A 14,841-nucleotide genomic window follows, 5' to 3' on the forward strand; every position below is an offset into this window, starting at 1 on the left:
CTAGTCTAATCTCTCTTCACAAGATCCTGCTACAGTGGCACTTCAACTATAATAGACTCTTTTGAATAAATTCTGGCAACCATCCTTTAAAAACAAACAGAATAGAGAGATGGCTCAGTGGTTAAGAACACTGGCTGTTCTTGCAAGAGGATCTGGGTTGGATTCCCAGCACCCACACAATGGCTCACAGCCACTGTAACTCCTGTTCCAGAGGATCTGACAACCTCATCTGACCTCCATAGGGACCTGGCACAAGTGTAGTGAACAGACACACATACAAGGCAAAAATGCATACAATAAAAGTAAATAAATATATATATCAAGGAAACAAACAAACCAAGTTGGAGGTGGTGGACACACGCCTGTAATTCTACCATTTGGGAGAATGAAGAAAACACGATCATGAGTTCAAGACCAGATTGCTAGATTTTGAGGTTTTGTCTTACCTCAAAGGGTAAGACAAATAAAAGAAAGAAAATAAAACGTGAAGTAAACAGTATTATATTAAAAAGAAGGTATTTTAAAAATGAAGTTAAGAAAGCATGTGCCTAGGGGTGACAGCTCGGGGCCAAAATTTTAATACACTGGAGAGTTGAGGCAGAAGGATAGTTGTGGGTTCAAGGCCAGCCTAGGCTTCAGCATAAGTTCTCTCAAAAATCCAAAACAAAAAAGAAGGTATGAGCCCCTTGTAACTCTAAAGAATTAAATTTATAAATTAAATATATAAAGTTGGTTAATGGGTAAAAGATAAAGGATAGGCATAAAAGGAGAATATGGTTAACTTGATAGCAAGCTTCATTGCAATGTGACTGCCTTTGGCAAAGAAACCTGGAGAATTCCTGGTTTAACAAGTCAGTGGCTCACTTTATCTCATACCACCTGCCTTTCACAGTTAGTTTTCTAGTAGGTAAATATAGTAATTTGAAAATAGAAATCACAGCTTACCATGTGCCTTAAGTCTCACAGTTTTACAGTCTCAAACCTATGTATTCATTGAGGACAGCAGGTCTTGACTCTGTTGGAACAAAGATGACCCTCATCCTAAAGGTCTGACAAAACTCACCATCCATTACTAATCTTCTTAGAAGCAGCATTTTCCTCTGAAACATTGTCCTAAAGCCTCAGGAAAGGGCTAGAACAGGTTATATTTAATTTTCTGTGCCAGGCACAAGTGTATGACATGACATGGGACAGTTATAAAGGAGCATGAAATGGGGCGTTAACTGTAGGACTATTTTATTCAAAGATATCAAGAGCTCCATAAGAGCAACTAACTCTGGATGTGCTAAGTATGCTGTTTCATTTAATTTAGTCAACGACCAACATCCTCTCTTTCTGTTTGGAAAAAATTAAGATTTAAAAGGTTCAACTATTTGCTGGAGACCAACTGAGGCTTGAAGCCAGGTCTGCCTGATTGAACAGTGCTTCAAGAAGGCATTACAGCACCCTAAGACACAATATAACACTCAGCAGCAGATGCTCTAGACTGAAAGCATACCACTAACTTACTACACACACTTAAACAATTCATAATGACTAAACCAGAGCCTTTCTAACTAAAGAAAGTCAGTTAAAAAATTTTTAGTTTGATCACATCCAAGGAGAAAATGGTTCTACGGCTGAATAAAAATGCATTTAGCACGTTTTGTCTTTCCAGAAATACTGTCTTCTTCCTCAGTCAGCAACAGCCTTATTAGACACCAAATGTTTTCATACACTCAACCCTCTTCAACAATGTAGTAAATACAACTTTACATGTTCTACATAGTCTACTGTATTATGGTATAATAGAATTCCATTTCTCCAAAACGAAGCAAAAAGCTTCCATTCAACAGAATGCTTTACAAAAAAACCAAGGACATAAAGGCCTGAGCTTCATGATTAAGCCTTCTACAAAGTCATCACAAATCAACCCTTCCCGTTGTTAAAAGGATATAATTTGGAGGGAGAAAATTCCAGCTCAAGACTTGGTTGGCTAATGCAAGGTACCGCTGAAACACTGAAGACATCTGAGCACTGAGGCTCTCCCGCCTGCTGAACTCCTGCAGAACTCCAACTGTTAACATGAAGATCTGGCGAAGGTCTTCTTCCTACGGTCAATAAATCACACAAAGTTTTGCATGACACTTACTCAAAATGCATTCCTTTTTAGAATCACAAACCTTAAGGTTTCCATTAGATTGCTCTACTTCTTTAAGAATGTTTTCCATCTTGAGGCCTCTAACCAAAATTTACATCAGTGTGCTTTCAAGTGCCACCATTTACTGTTACATGCAGGAAAGCCTCCGAGGGCAAATGTGACTGTAGAGCTCGCAGAGTCAGTTGCTATAGTGCAGAGCCTTAGGACTCAAGCCAATGCCTTCACATAACTTTACTCCAGAGCCAAACAATACACGCGAGAGACAAAGAGCCCACACCATCTGCAATAACATTTTAAATACATGGCATTGTGCCAGTCCTATTTTTAAGGCCAGCAGAATCCTATCAATTGAAATAGTTATATCTGAACATGATAAAATGATGAACTAAGGACTACTGATTTTAATACTCTTTTTCTCGTTTAAAGAGGAGAACTGAATAATTAACTTCAACTTATCAATTACAGTAATCAAACTTACCAATTTACTACATCCTATGAAATCTCAGTCCAAGTCTTCAGGCATAACCCATCCAACATCCAAAACGAATACTTTTGCCATTAGGAACAAACTGGGCAAAAAGTGGACTGTCCAATAATTAAAACAAATATACCAATACCTGAAAAACTCGTTTGCAGTTGCCGTGGAATTCCATACTCAATCCAATGTTGCTAGTTTTACTTGAACTCGAGAACTCACTCAATAGTGCAGTTAGAATGGAACAGGCCAGAGTTTGCTATATTCAATAAAAAATAATTGTAAGGCATTAATTACTTTTTTCAAAGTTTTGTTTCAACAGATTTTGTTCAAACATATTCTCTGTGTGCTGTCTATTCAAGCTTTAGCGCTTCTAACTCCCCAGCAGAGACCTGGTATGACTTAAGACTGGATCTCCTTTCAAAGTAATGTGGTAAATGTTAACCGTACGCCTCGACTCCAGTTATACAAATCAGTAGAGGACTGAAATTCAGGACATGACTCTACTCAATCCCAGAGTTCAACTGACATTTTAAATAGCTGCTAAATAATTGTTAAATGCCCTGTTTCATTTAACTTACACAACAACCCATACATTCATTTTATACTTGAAAAAGAACCATAACTTGAAGAGGCCACCAACATTCAGACTCGTGTCTCCCACTCTATGTTTTGATGCTATGTAAAATGTATTCTCAAAGAGATGAAAGGTAACACAGACTTTAGTCTCCAAATTATCAAACAGGTAGCACCTCCAAACTTTTTAAATCAAAGAAAGAAACTTTTCCTTTTCACTGGATCCACCAGTAAGAATACCAACTCATTAATCTTATTCACAGACTATTTAGAATCAAGGTAATAAGGATGGAGATAAGGATTATGAATTATTTTGGCACATTTCCAGGGGTTAAACAGAAATATGCACACTACCTCTGAACAACAGAAAGATTAAAGTCAAGATGATACTATTTCTGCAAGCTTATACAACAGCTGAACACAGTGGGACCCACCCCACCAACTGCAACATCTTTGTTCAGAAATGCTTCTGATGTTAGTACCTTGACCTTACAGATGCTTAGCTTGGCAAATCTTAGCAAATAGATACAAAGTTAAATTCCTAAAGACTGTAGGGCTGATATTTGCTTAAGGTAAGTAAGTGACAGTTACCTGGATGAACAATATACTATGTTTTAAAACAGCACTTAAAATTTTCCTTTAAAAACGTTTTTAAAAAAATTTAAGGAAGTAGTTACTGTTTACCTCTTAATCTCAATCAAAGCAAGCACAGGTATGCAACTTCATGCAGGCTGGAGAATCCAGAAGTTATCTATCAAAGGTGCCTTCTACAATGACGAAAGTTCTCTGGATATTCAAGTGTTTGTGCACACATATACACAGTTTTTGTTGTTAATAACTGACTGTACTGAGGGTTGAACCCAGGTCACTGTGGTCATATGGCAAGTGCTCCTCATCAGAAAAGAACTTAGCCCTGGGCCCACACTCAAAGTTTATCTCAAAATATACACTTATTTGAACACAAAAGTTCCCTCAGCTCTAAGTCTTCAAGAAAAATATGTGCCTGTTTAAATACCATTGTTGGACTGAGAAAGACGGGTCTGAAAAATCAGGCACAAGCACCTCAGACAGAGAGCAATTATCCCTGTCTTACTGTTCAAAGAAACTTCAGACATTTATCAAGTAAAATAATCTTCATTTTAAAATGGCTTCCTTTTAAATGGTGATTAAAGTGCTTGTCATCAGCTGAGCATAGAGGCATAGGCCATAGTTCTCCAAAGCCTCAGTATTTGGAGGCTGTAGCAAAGGGATCATTTGGAACCAGCTTTAAACTATATACTGTGATGCTGCCTCAAACATACTCCCCAAAAAGATAAAGAGAAGATAAAAGCACCAGCAGTCAATACTTCACAGATACATTTAAATAAAATTAATCATCTTCAAATGTGATTATATGAATAAACACACACATTGATGTGCATTTATGAGCAATTTGGTGAGGGAAATATACTAAATAAATAATAAACAAAATTAAATTAATTAAACTTGGAGGAAAATATTAACTCACAAGATCTAATAACTTCTGAGACTCTGTAATACTAAAGACAATTTTTAGTAGCCTATGTTTTTTAACTCTCAGTCTTAGGATTTCACCCATCCTTTCTAAATAAAACCATATTGACTATAATATTGTAAAGACAGAAAACATTTGAAAAATGTCTTTTTAAAACAAGAAATCTAACTTCAGAATCTCAGCTGAGATATCAATCACGGAACACAAGTCACACATGGGCTTTCATGAAAACACTGAAGCTTCTAAAAATTCAGAAGCTTGTTAAATACAAACTGACATCATCCTTACAAAAATGCTCTAAAATACTTTTCCACAAGTAATTTACAACTTAGAACAGGTTGGTTTCTGGTACTTTCACAAAGTGGTATAGTTTCAAATTGTGGTCATATTCAGATTTTTAATACAATGCCTAATTAATTATTAAAACATATACTCACAATAAAGATTTGCTTTCATATGAAATAAATATATCTTAAGCCATATTCATAGTCAAATGAGAAGAAAAAAAAAAAAAAAACACGAGACAAAACTAGTGAGAACCTTGCTGGGTAACTGAGGCTTTTAACAAGTAGATTTCCTTCAGCTACACAGACAGACAGGGAGCCAACAGAGGCCAGTTGCATCAATAAACAGAGCCATCCAACAAAGCAGGCTCGAATTAGAGATGCACACATTAACCCATAGAGGTAAGTGAGTATATAGTCTCATTCTCTCTCCTACCCCATCCCTACTCTTCAGAATGAATGTACATTTACTAAAGAAAAGTGAGAAAAGAACCCTTGAGGGTGGAAGGGTCTCCTAAGGAGGTACGCTCCTTTAGCCCTTATTCTTAATACATGAACATCAAGAACAAAATGTGTTCTCATCACAAGTTTGGCTTTCTGAACATAAATACACTATTTTTAAATTATTTTTTCAGCATATAAAAATAATATAGTATAATCTTAATCTTAGAAAACCCAGAAGGTTAAAAAAAATCAAAGAAAATAAAATTACCTATAATCTTATTGTTTGGGGGTTATTATTGTAACAGTTATTTATAGCGCTTTTAATTTCTTAATGCATGCATACACATTAGTTATAGACTAGCTAACAATTTATATATTTATACTCCTTTTAAAACAAAAAGCAAAAACCATTTTGTATTTCACTACATCACTTAGAAACAAAAAATACATAAAGATACAATTATACATTATAGAGATATCAAATGTTATTTTAAGCTATAACTAAAACCATCAGTTTTCAAAGAACTAAATTCAGTAAGGTATTTTCAAATACTAAAAACACCCAAGAATTCCATCTCTCATTAATTTGAAAATCTTGTATGGGTATGAGATTAGCATCATAAACTCCAATTACACTATACTACTCTAACTAAAGGATGCCAAATGAATAAACTCATTCCTTGGAGAAAATGAATTAAGGGCTGATTATAAAGGAACAAAGCAAAGTACTCTGCTATGCATCAGCAAGACAATTAAGCATTTTATAAATGTGTAAGATTATGGATTCCTATGTTTACTCACTTTCAATATTTAACTAACAATTAAACCCCCTTAGGATGAAGTCACCCTCATTGTACTAAAACAATAACGACAGGAAAGCAAAGCAAAAAGCAGCGCCAAGAATTTCCCAGGTCAGAAGTAAGAACTGTCAACCCTGCCTGGGAGAGAACACCAACTTTGGGTTTCACTTACCACTGGAGAAGGTTCCTGTCTGCTTGCTGCAGGCACTCAGTGCTCAGGGGACACAAGTGCAGTGCCTTTTACTCCCCCTCCAACGACCAGTACTTTCAAGTGCTATCCCTGCCCTTTGTCAGGCACGGACAGATAGCATTCTATACTATAGACAGTGACTCTGATCCTCAAGAGGGTCAAAAACAAAAGCTGTCCTTAGGAATTTCAGTGAAATCTGATAGAAACTGAGAAACAGGAGATTTTCATACTAAACAGGGATTTGACTGAAACCAAAAGCACAAATTTTCAGTTTTAAGAGGTTATCATAAGAATGCTTCATTTATCTAAGATCATAAAGAATAAGCGCTTATCTGTTACTTTCTAAATTCAACAAAAACATTTTTAAAAGAAAACTTATACCCTGTTCATTTTTCTAAGAGAAGCCCTTTTATATCAATTATATGACAATAAATGAGTACTTGGAAGCCATTCAAGAAAAAAGGCCTTCGGTCCTTTGACAAAGGGATATCAGCTCTCCATGCTTGCTGATTTATGTCTGCTTCACAGGTCCCCTCAAGTGGCCTTTGTGGTAGTCTACAGTTCACTGTGGGTCACTGCTGGCAACATGACAACCACCAGCAGGCAGTTCTTCATTGATCATGCTCATTTACTAATTTAGAAAGTAAGTAACAAAATCTTTTATGCTGGTATCTGAGATACATTATAAATAAAAACACCATAGGAATCCTTATGGATACAAGAAGTCTACTGTGTACAAGAGGAGACAGAAAAATGTAAATTCAAACAGTCTGTTTCCCATTTAACTGTAGGTAAGGCACTTAATTTATCATGCCGATAAAGTCTCATCTACTCTCTGCACTACCTAATCAGTTACCCTGGGTTCAAATTAAACGAACCTACTGTATTGTAGGTACTATGTAAATGCAGCAATTAGAATAAGGCAGAGTTAAGGAAGTATTTTTATGATTGTCATAAAATTGGGCTGTTTTGGTCCTACCTCTTGACTGTCATCTAGTTCTGTCAAATTAGAAATGCAAGATAAATTATCACTAAGAAACAGAAGCGGATCATTAAATATTGCTTGAATCAATGAATCTTCAGTTACTTGCATGAGGTAGAAAATAAATACATGTTTCTTAATGTTTTCTGTAAAAGATTAATTTTTATGTGTATGAATGCTTGTATGCATGTATGTAACCAGGAGAAGGCACCAGATCTCTTGGATTAGGAGCTATAGACAGTTGTGAGCTACCATATAGGTGGTGCTTGGAACCAAACCCAGATCCTCTATAAGAAGAGCAAGTGCTACTAAGCACTGAGTTAAGTCTTCCTAAGTCCGACTCCCATTTTTGTTGTTTATAAATTTAGATCAATAAAGCAAATAGAAGACAGTGCAATAAGGTCTCAATCTTACAAAAAGAAGTGTTCATGAGCCGAGAATGTAGTTTAGCTGGTAGAGTGCTCGCCTAGTATGCATGAAGTTATGGTTTTGATCGCAGGCATTACATAAAACTGAGTGTTGGTGGTACATGGCTGCAATATTGGAGAGATGGAGACAGAAGGGTCAGAAACCTGAGGTATATCCATGGCTATATCCCAAATTTTTGGGTCAAGCTGGGACACATGACACCCTTTCTCAAAGGAAAACTTTGAGAAAACTATACTTTTCATAGTATAGCTTTCCATTGAAATACTGGAAATTCAAAAGTTTATTCACTAGCTGACAATTTAAAAACTCTGTCTTCATATTAAAACTCTTATCATAGAGTTCACACTTCTTGTCAAAGCCATTCATCTCATGCTGATGGAAAAAAAAAAACCCTCAGAGACAGCTTGCCTTCCTAGTTCACAGGCACAAGACGCCAACTCCAGCTGACAAAATAGAATGCTCTTGTTCCGAGGAGGATTGTCTCTTTTAATAGCCTGGCTCTTGCCTCAGGATCTTTATTACCAAGAATAAACGGTATGAAAGGTTGCCATACTATATAGCAGACCTCCAGCTGCTCTTCTAAGAAAACATCAATGAGACTTTGCGATAAGGGAGATTAACTTGGCTATCACATCCAGGGGCAGACTTGGGTAGACAAGTGACTTTCTCACCCACTTCGGCCCAACATGAAAAACAGGAAGAAAGGAGGCTTACATGCTGCATTAACTATTCTTTCAAAATGATTTAACATAGGCTTAGCTTATTACTTCCAAAGGAAGTAAGACAAACATGAAATAGATTAAAATTTTAGTTTCTATGTCAGCCTAAAAAATAACCCAAGCTACTTTTCTGGGAAGGAGAGCTTCTCTATCTGTCTCAAACCAGTACTGACAGTAGGCCTGACAGTTTCCAACTGAGATGAACTAACCACAGTATCTATCACAACCACGGAAGTAAGACAGCCTGCTCACAAAGATGAGCGTGAAATAGCATAGTTCTTAACCGTGTAAGTACCACAATTCACCATGGCACATGGGAAGCTATACCACCTAAGAAGTGCTCGTTAGAAAAGGTTTTATGTCCTACTCTGGTTTGTTTTTGTTTATCTTATTATTTTTAGGAAACTGGGTTTTTTTTTTTTTTGTGTGTGTGTGTGTGTGTGTGTGTGTGTGTGTTTCCCCCAAGACCAGGTTTCTCTGTGCAGCTTTGGCTGTCCTGGAACTTTTTGTAAACCAGGCTGACCTTGAACTCACAGATATCAGCCTGCCTCTGCTTCCTGAGTGCTAGGATTAAGGTGTGTGCCACCATCACCCAGACAGATAACTGTATTCTAATGACAAAGAAAGGGTGTGGATTTGAGTGGCTGGGAGGATATGGGAGAAGTTGAAGGAGGGGGAAATTGTAATCAGAATATACTTTATGAAAATCTATTTTCAATAAAAAAATAATAATAATTTTTACCGGGCGTTGGTGGCGCACGCCTTTAATCCCAGCACTCGGGAGGCAGAGGCAGGTGGATCTCTGTGAGTTCAAGACCAGCCTGGTCTCCATAGTGAGTGCCAGGAAAGGCTCCAAAGCCACAGAGAAACACTGTCTCGAAAAACCAAAAAAAAAAAAATAATAATAATAATAATAATAATAATAGTTTTTAAAAAGGCTTTATGAAGATCTATAACTTTGCAGCAATAAAGCAATGCACTATGCTTAAATGTTGCCTCCCAATGTTTTACATGTTTATGAAATTTCCATAAAATGATCTGCAAGAAACCACATTATAATTCTTTAAATCATTTAAAGGAAATCCAAGGTGTGGGCTATCATATTTTTTTAAATAAACAATAATTAGCTTTCACTAGCAGATAACTATGTTTTGTGTCGCAACACTTAGAATAGTTACACAGTGTGAATTATTAGAGCTTATGCTCCCAAGATTCTGCAAAGAAAGGTTGGGAGGCTGCTAGGGAGATGATATTCACTGCATGATGTTAGGACACCTGGTTTACACACTAAGGAACAAATGCCCAGAGAGTTTACAATATTTATCTGTTCTAGTTAAGGAGGTAGTAATTGACAGGGCTGTAACTAAGTATGAATAATAATTAAAAAAAAAATCAGTGCTCTATAATTGCTAGTTGTCCCAAAACCCATGTAAACATGTCCATGAGACTAGTACAGGTAGATAAACAACCAACACCAGTATTTTGAAGGAAAGCAGCCAAGCTATAGATTCTGGCCAGTGTAGGCCCAAGAAACTGCCATTCTAGATGTGGTAAGAGGGGAACTGAGTTATCTGACTCAACAGCTCCTGAGGTCAACTCTTTCTTAATCCATTGAAAACTATTAAACAGGGCCTGCTGGATGGCTCAGGTGGTAAAGGTGCCATCAAACCTGGCATGAGTTCCACCCTTGAAAACCATGGATGAAGTAAAGAGCTGACTCCCAAAAGCTGTCCTTCAACCACATGTGTTATGGCACACACACATACATACATACAATAGCCAATGAAAGATTTTAAAGAAAGATCATTTCTATTAATGGAATCTCTTTATAAATCATATGAAGCCACCATATGAAGGTTGTTTTAGCACACTACTTTTCTACAAAGTTCTACCCCTGTTTTCTGAGGTTAGTCATGTCTCTGAGACTAAGGAAACCTTAAATTTCTGAACCATTCCCACAAATTCTTCACCATCTAAGAGGAAGATACATTAAACATTTCACTGGTCTGCAGCCTCATTTTTTGGACTACTGGATGAATTGGTTTCACACTCTGCAAGGATAAAGCACAATGGCAATGTGAGCTTTTCACTCATCGCATAAACAGAATTTGTTTGCCGAAACAAGGGTTCTCTGAATAGCCTTGGCTGCACTGAAACTCACTCTGTAGACCAGGCTGGCCTCATACTCAGAGATCCGATGCCTCTGTCTCCCAAGTGCTGGAATTAACGGGCTGGGCCACCGCCACCACCCAGCTGTTTTTCGTTTGATTTAATATAGAGAATTTTTTGTTTTTTAAATTTAATGTTTCGGGCTGGAGAGATGGCTCAGAGGTTAAGAGCACCGACTACTCTTCCAGAGGTCCTGAGTTCAATTCCCAGCAACCACATGGTGGTTCACAACCATCTGTTATGAGATCTGGTACCCTCTTCTGGTGTGAAGATATACATGGCAGCAGAATGTTGTATACATATTAAATAAACAAAATCCCAAAAATAAATAAATAAATGTAATGTTTCAATGTAGTTAGCAAACTCATTTCATCCTATCACTAAAAATGGTTCTATCTCCAACAGACTGAACTGCTAATACTATAGAATTCCTTGGTCCTGTTATTTAGAAATTTTACTTTAAATCTTATTGCATATGGTGGCACACACCTTCAATCCTAGGACACAGGAGACTAAAGAAAATGTTCAAGAGTTCAAGGACAGTCTGTTACACAGTGAATTCTAAACTAGCCAGTAACACAGCAAGACTCTGACTCAAGAACTGTATGTGTGAGGCAAGGGGGAGGACGGGACGGGACAGGGTATGTATGTGTGGTGGTGTCTGCTATGACTACTTCAAGAATACCAAGGATATTAAATTTATCCAAACGTATGTACTGTGAATATTGCAAAATGTTCCCTAACTTCACTGTCTGGTCTAGCACTTGCAGAACACAGCTATTTCAGTAGCTCAAACAAGTCTAACTATCAAGTTGCCATGAACTACTTTTTGTGCTATACCAAATCTACCCAAGGGGAAAGAAGAAAACAAAACTCAGTTCCCATCAAATGCTCATTCCTAAGAAAGGCAGGACAGAACGATTTACCTGTATGCATTCTCCTATTGTTGAGAGACAAGCAGAAGGGCAAGGGCAAGCTGCAGAACCCTGCACTAAAGCCCCAGCTAGAAGAACCAACAAACTAACCCAGGGAGCATTAGCCACAGTCTCAATGCCACAGTTCCAGTCTAATCCTGTCCACTGCAACAAGCCAGACCTTCAAAATGCAACAAGATGCCCCAAAGCAAAATCTAAAAGGGGAGCAGTAACTCAACTCAGGGCATCTAGGGTAGTGACCACCAGGCTGCACACACAATCATTACCAAGGGAACAGTGTCAAGTCTATGCAAGTGATGTGATCGTCATTCTAAAACTGTTCTAACACGCCGGGCATTGGTGGTGCACTCCTTTAATCCCAGCACTTGGGAGGCAGAGGCAGGTGGATCTCTGTGAGTTCGAGACCAGCCTGGTCTCCATAGTGAGTGCCAGGAAAGGCTCCAAAGCTACACAAAGAAACCCTGTCACGAACCCCCCCCCCCAAAAAAAAAGAAAAGAAAAGAAACTATTCTAATACTAGCACAGATCTACACCAGAAACATGAATAGCCTATACAAGAGGCTGGCGTGCAGCTAGGTGCAAGGGTCTGGGTTCGGCTCCCACCATGACAAATAAATAAGTGCCATACTTTGTATGGAAGGGCCCACAAAGAATTGTATAACCTCACACAGATAGCTCTCAAGTAATTCAAGATAATAAACTGTGATAGTTAAAAAAAATTACCAAGAATATTTAAAGATTTGATACTTAAGAACCAGAATCACCAGGCACTATCTACTTCAGTTCTATAGGGACCATTCTAAGGATAAGAGCTGGTCTGTAATACCAACTCCTGTTTCTCCAGTCTCTGGCAATATTACTACAACCAGACATTCCCTAAATGTTGACAGGGTGGGGAAATCATGCTCCTTGAAGTAATTTGATGAAGAACAATGTCCTGACATCTGCTCACCTGACAGAACCATCTAGTCATGATGTAGTTAATGATTTTTATTATGCCAAATACCTTTTTTATTTAACTCAACCATTTCTATAATCATTGGTAATACCAATGCTTATTAAAACTGAGAGTGGGGGAAATGTTCAATAGAAATGATTAAGAGTTATGAAAAACAAAGTGTGGTGACACATGCCTTTAATCCCAGAACTCAGGAGATAGAGGGAGAAAGGAAGATCTCTGAATTCCCGGCTAGCCAGGGCTACATACTATAAGCCCAAGTCTCCACACCCACAGAAAAAAGAATACCACGGTATATTAACTCATCATGTTTTACAATCAATTAAAATGATTACAAGCACAGTGGCAACACAGAAAAACATAGACTCAAATGAAATGGCTAAATACACTATCTGTATTACACACACATATTTAAAGATCAGAAGAAACGTTTGAACAAAGAAAACTGCTTGGCACATTAGTTTGCATGCCTTTTTTTTATAATATAATACCAGAATAGTATTTTGTGAAAGGCAAAATGAAAATTATTTATAGATACAAGCAATTAGCATACTTACCACAGTGGGATTGCCACTGCTTATCAATTGGCCGACTTCATGAAAAATGCTTTTGCAGTCAATTGACTTATCTAGTGATCCTCTTTTCACAATTACTGCTACTGCTAACAGAATCTGTTCCCGAACATACTTTTGGAGGCTGCAAAACATAAAAATTATAAAAACATTTATCTATATCTACTATAAACACTCACCAAGTTTCTCACTATACCAGAAACTACTAACAATGCCACCTACACCTGAGAGCAGCATAATCTACTAAGTTATGTAGAGACTTACAGACCTGCTTAGCTCTGTTACTTACTGGCTGTGTCACCCTGGGAAACCCAGCATACAGTCTTGGTTTTCTCTTCTTCAAAATGGAGATAGTCAGGAGTGTTGTAAAAACTAATGTTCCACCCTAATCTAAGCTACACAGTCAATTTCAGGATTGTGCTATTCCTCAAGACCCTGTTTCAAAAAGGCAAAAAAAAAAAAAAAAAAAAAAACCCACCAAGCATGTTCTGCCCTAGGATTGTGTCCACTATACATATTCTAGATGCTTTAGGCAGTGTCCAATACATGCTGAGTCAGTTCTTGTTGAATACATAAGGTGGGGTATTACTAAGATAATTCTGACTTGATATTCATCTCCCACTAGCAGTATCTCAATCCTTATCGTTTAATGAGAAAAGGCAAATCCCAGCTCTCCAAGGGTCCTATCTAAGATAGTTGTCACCTGAGTAACAGTAGAAACACCCATTCTAGCCAAGGCATCCTGTAAAGCCTATTGACCACAAGGGCACAGAGACATAGATGCCTTTTCGGGAACCCCTTCTTAAAGGTCAGGCTACAAAAACACCGACCTTATAATATAACCTCTCAAATGTCATAAAGATGTGTCCTTGTACCCTTAGGACAAGTCACTCCCTTACCATGGCCAACAAGACCAATCCCAGCTTTCCCAGAAGAATCCTTATGCCCTGTTGTCCCAAGTAATTATTAATAATGCTTACTTTTACTTTGGACACCTTTGAAACTAAAGTTATACATACAGTAATGAGCTTTTAAAATCTGTTGACAACCAGCTGGGCGTTGGTGGCGCACACCTTTAATCCAGCACTCGGGAGGCAGAGGCAGGTGGATCTCTGTGAGTTCGAGGCCAGCCTGGTCTCCAGAGCGAGTGCCAGGACAGCCTCCAAAGCCACAGAGAAACCCTGTCTCAGGAAAAAAAAAAAAAAAAAAAAAAAAAAAACTGTGACAACCAAGTATCTGCTGTGCTCTCTGACCTCACACTCCTTCCATATACTCAGTATGGCAGGCATATGGAACTCCTCAGTTTCTGGCTCCACACTCTTAATACTTGCAGGCCTGTGAAAGTCTATTCTCTCTGCCAAAACTCTGATGTCACTTTCTCCAGAAAGTTATTACTAAAGGCTCCCAAGGTGCCAGCATGTGACATGACTATCTGTTACTACTAAACTCTATCCTGAAGACCAACCACCCTACTCTAAAAATATTAGTGTATGTAAAACTCAAGATTTGCCATATAGAAGGCATTTATTAAACATTTATTTTCAAGCATGTGTCCCTACATTAAGACTAAAGTCAAAATATTCTTACAAAATACAGACTTGGACTGGGCGTGGTAGCACATGCCTTTAATACCAGCATTCAGGAGGCAGAAGCTA

The 14,841-nt window shown here is 37.8% G+C and overlaps 1 protein-coding gene across 2 annotated transcripts in view; it reads right to left on the reverse strand.

The window, feature by feature from the left end:
* Nucleotides 1-14,841, reverse strand: part of Xpo4 (exportin 4) — a 93,981-nt gene that overhangs the window by 53,310 nt on the left and 25,830 nt on the right. For both annotated transcript variants that reach the window (XM_027390463.2, XM_027390464.2), the window contains 3 exons: nucleotides 13,172-13,310; nucleotides 2,758-2,874; nucleotides 1,937-2,090 (listed from right to left, as the gene is read on the reverse strand). In XM_027390463.2, coding sequence (XP_027246264.1) covers nucleotides 1,937-2,090; nucleotides 2,758-2,874; nucleotides 13,172-13,310 — 410 coding nt within the window. The remainder of the gene's footprint in view (nucleotides 1-1,936; nucleotides 2,091-2,757; nucleotides 2,875-13,171; nucleotides 13,311-14,841) is intronic.

Source organism: Cricetulus griseus (genome assembly GCF_003668045.3).
Source record: "Cricetulus griseus strain 17A/GY chromosome 1 unlocalized genomic scaffold, alternate assembly CriGri-PICRH-1.0 chr1_1, whole genome shotgun sequence".
Lineage (NCBI taxonomy): Eukaryota > Metazoa > Chordata > Mammalia > Rodentia > Cricetidae > Cricetulus > Cricetulus griseus.